The following is a 5,616-nucleotide window of genomic DNA, read 5'->3' on the forward strand; positions in this document are numbered from 1 at the left end:
GCTGGTCCCCGCACGTGGAGGGCGCACACGTGTCCAGACCCATGGGCGGAGTGGGACCCAGGAGACCCCGGAGGTCACAATACTGGCGTCTGGCCTGTCGGCGGGAGAGCTGGTCGCTGTGTCCCAGGCACCCCGACGTCGCCACACGCAGGGAAAGCTGACCGAGGGGCCCCGAGAGCCTCCTGTCCCCTACTCCCATGGGCCGTGTCTCCCTGTCCCCCAGGGCTAACCACAGCAGGCAGGGCATGGTGGCCTGGGCCAAGGGCCCCCGGGGAGGAGGGTGGGGCGGGGGCTGCAGTGCACATCTGCACTCAGGGCCCTGTGACCCCTCACCCCTCACTGTGGAGGGGGCAGGGGGTCTTGGGGGCACGGTGGCTGGCGGGGCTGAGTTTCCCTGGTGGCTTGGCTGTGGGCTGTGCCCTTGGGGATGCCGCGGTCTCCAGGGATCCTTCGTGGGGAGGGCGGCAGGATGGGGACCTCAGGGGGTTGGCCAATCGGCTGGCTGTGCCCCCCCACTGCCGGGAGGCTGAGGGGGAGACCCACGCGGCGGCCTCGGCAGGGATGGGGCGGAGCAGGGTGCTGGGTCCAGCAGACTCTCCGCTCCCACCTGGTTCTGGGTGGGGGCCCAGACGCCCGCCCCTCCCGGCCTGCATCCCTGAGTCCTCCCCAGCCGGTCTCGCAGCTCCATGAAGGCCAGCCCGGCAGGGACGGGACCAGCCACACCTGCCGGCAGGGGGGGGGGGGGGGGGGGGGAGACGGTCCCCCACCCACAGGGCTGGGCCTACGACACGCAGTGCACAGGTGGAAGGTTCTAGAAACAGGCCCAACTTCCAATGACAGGTGGGGCCGGCCAGAGCAGAGGCTGGGGGCCTGGACACCTGCTGGGCTCCAGGAGGGGGTGACGCCCATTTCCAGAGATTCCACAGCTACACCAGGGGCCTGGCCACCTGAGCGGGGGTGGAGCCTGACCAACCCCGGCGCCCCCTCTGGGGAAGTCGTCAGCTGGTCCCGGAACGCAGACTTCCCGAGATGGACAGGGCACCCCCGAAGCACGGGCTGCACCGGGGGGGGTCCCTCCTTGTTGGGAGCTCAGTCAGGTCTGCCCTGCTGTAGCCCGTCCTCCTGGAGGTGAGAGCCAGCACAGGGCAGCCTGGGCCCTGGGAGGAGGGTGCCCGGGGCACCGTGGCCAAGTTGGAGAGAGTGGCTTTGAGCCAGGCGGAGCGCCCTCCCCGAGGGGCGGTGTCTCCCTGGATCCCCACTCCCCGCAGGAGGTTACCGGGACAACGGTACACGGCAGAGGCCGGGCGCATGCCTGCTCTGCCCACAGCGGCGGGGTCTCCAGAGCGCTGGTGCCAGCTCTGCCCAGGGTCTGAGGGGCCTGTCCTCCTCTGGGAACGCTGAGAACCCCGACACAGGCCTGGGGTCCTAGCCCCACTGCACAGCTGCCCCCAGGGAGAGGGGAGGAGGCTGCCCTGAGGGTGAGGGAGGCCCAGCTGGGGCGGGGTTCTCACACCTGTGCCCTGCGGTGCGGCCGATGGCAGGAGGTCCCCACTGTGGAGGTCTGCTGGAAGTGCCATGGTGTCCGGCCACAGGGGTGCGGCCCTCCGATGACCTGGGGACTTCCTTCAGGCCGGGAGCTGCTGTGGGCTGGTCTCAGCCCCGGCGCAGGGACAGGGGTGGAGGCCGGGCCTCCCGAGGGTCCCGGCCGGTGCCCCGAGCAGCCTCGTCCTCGCCCAGGGGCTGGGAGGGCCCGGCCCCACCTCCGGCGAGTGACCGAGGCTGACGGCCACACGGCTTTGGTAAAGACGTTTAACAGGGGTACTTTGACAGCAGTCGCGGCGTCCTCCTCGGGGGCGGCTCCCGCAGAGGCGGGGACTCACCACTTGAGGAAGACCATGGCGGCCAGCACGGCGTAGCCCAGCACCAGGAAGAGCACCTTGAGCAGCCGGTCGCTCTTCTCCTCCAGCTCCTTGGCCAGCACCTCCAGGAAGGTGACGAACAGGAAGGTGCCGCCGGCCAGGCCCTGCAGCAGCACCGAGGCCACGCTGCCGGCCACGCCCCGGGCGCTCTCGATGCCCAGGCCGAGCCCGATGCCCAGCGGGATCATGGCGCTCACGGTGACAGCCAGCTTGGCCGCGTCCCTCAGGGCCATGGAGCTCCGGGCCATGCTGATGCCCAGGGCCACGGCCACCAGTGTCTCGTGCACGGCCACGCCCACGAACAGGCTGACGACCTTCTCGCCCTCCTCCTGCAGGCCCAGCGCCAGGCCCTCGAAGACCGAGTGGGCAGAGAGCGCGAAGACCAGGCTGAGCAGGCGCAGCGGGCTGGCGTGCGACAGCTCCCGCACGCTCAGGCCCGGGCCGTGCGCCTGTGGCTCCGCGTACAGCGCGTGGCCCCGCGCGCCCCCCGCGAACGGGCTCTCGTACTCGGAGTCGCTGCCCGCGTCCGAGCCGGCGTTGAAGGTCTCCAGGTCAATGAAGGGCGGCCTCTCCTTGCGGAAGGTCAGCACCAGCTGCTCCAGGAAGACGGTCGCGAAGAAGCCCAGCAGCATGATGGTCTCGGCCAGCGGGTAGTCGCTGCTCACGTGCCCGAGGCTCAGGACCCTGTGCAGCTGGGCGGGGTGCACACAGGCGGGGGGGGCCCCCAGCACCGGCCCCCCGCCCGGCTGACCCGCCGTGAGGTCCAGGCTGGGGAGGTCGCGGTCACTGACAGACACGCGCACTCAGAGGACCGACAGAGGACGTGATGTTACACCGCTGGGCCCCCACACGGCCGGCCCCGGGTCAAGTCCCGCACCCAGAGCGTGGAGGAGGGACTGCGGCGCAGCCATTCCCCCAGGGGGTGGCTCCTTGCTTTCTGTCTCTCTCTGTCTGGCGAGCACATGCACCCTCTAGCAAAAATCTCTTTTTTTTTTTTTTTAGAGGTTTTTGCTATAGGACACGTGTGCTTGCCACACAGACAGAGAGAGGCAGAAAGCAAGGAGCCACCCCCTGGGGGAATGGCTGGGCCGCAATCCCTTCTCCTCCATTCTCCTCTCAGGATCTTGGGCACGCATGCACACGCGCCCAGCGGGAGTTTAAGCCACCGGGTCTGGGATGAGAACCGCGGTCGACTACGTGGGAGTCCAGCGACACAGCCATTACGCTAACTGCTGGTCCCACAAAAATCTCTTACAAGATAAAGAAGAAGAAAAGAAAGAGACCCTGACAGGAGGGACAGCTGCAGAGGGGCTGTGGTCCCGTCACGCCCCAAGGGGGCGCTTGCTCCTGCTCTGTCTCTGTGAGCACGCGGGCCTCTGGCAGTTAAAACAGATGCTGAGTTGTCGCCATTTGTTACAGAGCCCGCCTGCCAGCTTCAGGACGGTGGGCGCCGGGCAGGGCACGTACCAGGCACGGCCCATGAGCCCCCAGCTGGGAACCCCAGGCCCAGAGAGGGGAGCTGAGCACGCCACGGTCACACAGCAAACGCCCCTCATCCTGTCATCTGAAAGTCGAGGCCACCAGAGCCCAGAGGCCATGCGGCACGTGGGCAGGCGCCACACCCGACGGGTCCTTACCTTCTCCCTCACGGCGGGCAGCAGGGCGTTAAAGCAGGTGGCCAGGAAGACCCCGCCTCCGAAGGTGTTGCAGAGAGAGAGGACCTTCTTGGAGCGGTGGGCCTTCTCGAAGTCGGCCTGGATGACCCTGACGGGCAGCAGGGAGCCGAGCAGCATGAGGAAGAACACGCCCACCATGCACAGGACCTTGGCCACTAATAGCTCCATGCTGCCGGTGGCCTGGGTTGCTCGGGTCCCCAAAGAGCTGAAGCATGTGTGGGTGCACACTGCGGTCCCACGCTGCGCTACGGGCCCCGGCCACCCGGCTGGGAGCCCATGCCTCGGGCCCGCTTCTGCAGAGACCAGGCAAACCGGGTTAGTCAGGGGGCCTCGAACCAGCTCCGGCCCCAGGCTCAGCGCTCTTCTCTGCCTCCCCAGGAAGCTCTCTGGTGGCATGCCGTGCCATGTGGTGGCCACTGTTTAAGGTGAAATTAGCCCTGACCTTGGCACCAGCAGATGGCATAGCAGTCACATCGCTGGACTCCCACGTGGCCAACCATGGTTCAAGTCCCAGATCCGGAGGCTTGAAACTCACACCAGCCATGTGTGTAAGCGTGCCCAAGATCCCAAGAGGAGAATGGAGAAGGGGGTTGCAGCATGGCCAACCCCCCAGGGGCGATTTCTCACTTTCTCTGTCTGTCTGTCTCTCCAGTGAGCACACACACCCAAGGAAAAACTTCTATTAAAAACAAAACAAGACAGCCTGACCAGGTGGCACTGCTGAGGTACTGAGCTGCAGCGCTGGAAGTCATATGGTCACCCACAGGTTCGGTCCCCCGGGCCGGCCTGAAAACACGCCGGGCGTGCGTGAGCACCCAGGGCCTAAGGAGTTGGAGGGCTGGACAGAAGGGCCGCGGCGTGATAAGGCCTCGCTGAGGTGCTGCCCTAGGCTTTCATGCATGGGTTCACCCCTTTGTGTCAGGAATACAAAAATAAACTTTAAAAAGTAACAAAGAGGGCCAGCTAGTAGCATGGTGGCTTAGGCGGCTGGATCCTGCAGGCTGACCGCATGCGAGTCCTGGACCTGGGAGCTGGAAAAACGTGTGGGGCGCGTGTCGGGTGCGTGTGCGTGCGTGCCCGAAACCTCAGGAGGAGAATGGAGAAGGGATCGTGGCGTGGCCACGCGCCCGGGGAGTGAATTCTAACTTCTTCTCTCTATCTGCCTCTCCAGTGAGTGCATGCGCCCTATGGCAAAACTAAAAAGAAAGAAAAGGAGTCATTAAAATGAAACGGACCGAGGACGCAGCTTCTTGGTCACACCAGCCACAGCGGCAGGGCTCAGGCTGGGGGTTCCCACCTGAGACAGCATGGGACCCTCCCCATCCTGGCGGGACAGCTGCAGGCGCTCCCACTGCCCCGACATAACACCCAAGCTCCAGGCCTCGCTGCCTCTTCGGGACCCCGAGGCTGGCCCATGCCTCAAGGCCTCTGCACCCTACAACACCCCTCTCCCGCCCTTCCAGCTCACAGCCTTCAGGACTCTCCAGGAGGGCCTCCCAGGCTGGTACTTACCGCAGACCCTGCGCAGAACAGAGGCTCAGCGACCGCTGTCCCAACGACTGGGCCTCCTTATGGGATTTGGTGAGCCGGAGGGGAGAAGATTCCGCCTGGACCCCCAAATGTCAGCGGGATTAGGAGGAAGCTCGGCTCCTCCCGTCCTCGGGCTCCCGCCAAGCAGACGCTGTCCCCCTGCCGCCACCCCGGGTCTTCTCTCGCCTGCCCCCACTTCGCTCGGCCTCAGCTGCCATGCCCCCACCCAGGCATCATTCGCTCCCGTAATTTAAAGCCGCCCAGGCCGCGAGCTCCGCGGGCCAGGGCTCGGCGTGGCCCGGAGCGCCCAGCTGAGCCACAAAGGCACGCGGGGGGCGTCCACAGAGCTGCGGGGTCCGGGGGCCTGGGACGCTCTCGCTGGGGTCAGAGCCGGCCGAGCCGCGGGGGGACCGGCTCATTCATTCATGCACCCGGCCCTGGCCAGCGCCTGCTGTATACACCGCGCGCTGCCGGGCGCCGGGGCCCGCCCC

The 5,616-nt window shown here is 66.6% G+C and overlaps 1 protein-coding gene across 1 annotated transcript; it reads right to left on the minus strand.

Moving 5' to 3' along the window:
- Positions 1-1,795: 1,795 nt before the first annotated feature.
- Positions 1,796-5,577, minus strand: SLC39A3 (solute carrier family 39 member 3). Its single transcript, XM_006171781.3, has 3 exons — positions 5,108-5,577; positions 3,557-3,888; positions 1,796-2,611 (listed from the first exon to the last, which is right to left on the minus strand). Exons 2-3 carry the CDS (start codon positions 3,761-3,763, stop codon positions 1,877-1,879), a joined length of 942 nt encoding a protein of 313 aa, XP_006171843.1. The 5' UTR covers positions 3,764-3,888; positions 5,108-5,577; the 3' UTR covers positions 1,796-1,876.
- Between the last annotated feature and the right edge of the window lie 39 nt (positions 5,578-5,616).

Source organism: Tupaia chinensis, unplaced genomic scaffold (assembly GCF_000334495.1).
Source record: "Tupaia chinensis unplaced genomic scaffold, TupChi_1.0 Scaffold149964_2, whole genome shotgun sequence".
Lineage (NCBI taxonomy): Eukaryota > Metazoa > Chordata > Mammalia > Scandentia > Tupaiidae > Tupaia > Tupaia belangeri.

Bases quoted from the DNA above. Each gene is read 5' to 3' on its own strand.
- SLC39A3 (XM_006171781.3), bottom strand. From the start codon at position 3,763: ATGGAGCTATTAGTGGCCAAGGTCCTGTGCATGGTGGGCGTGTTCTTC. The intron at 2,612-3,556 runs GTAAGGACCCGT...CACCCCGCCCAG, and splicing joins TGCCCGCCGTGAGGGAGAAG to CTGCACAGGGTCCTGAGCCT.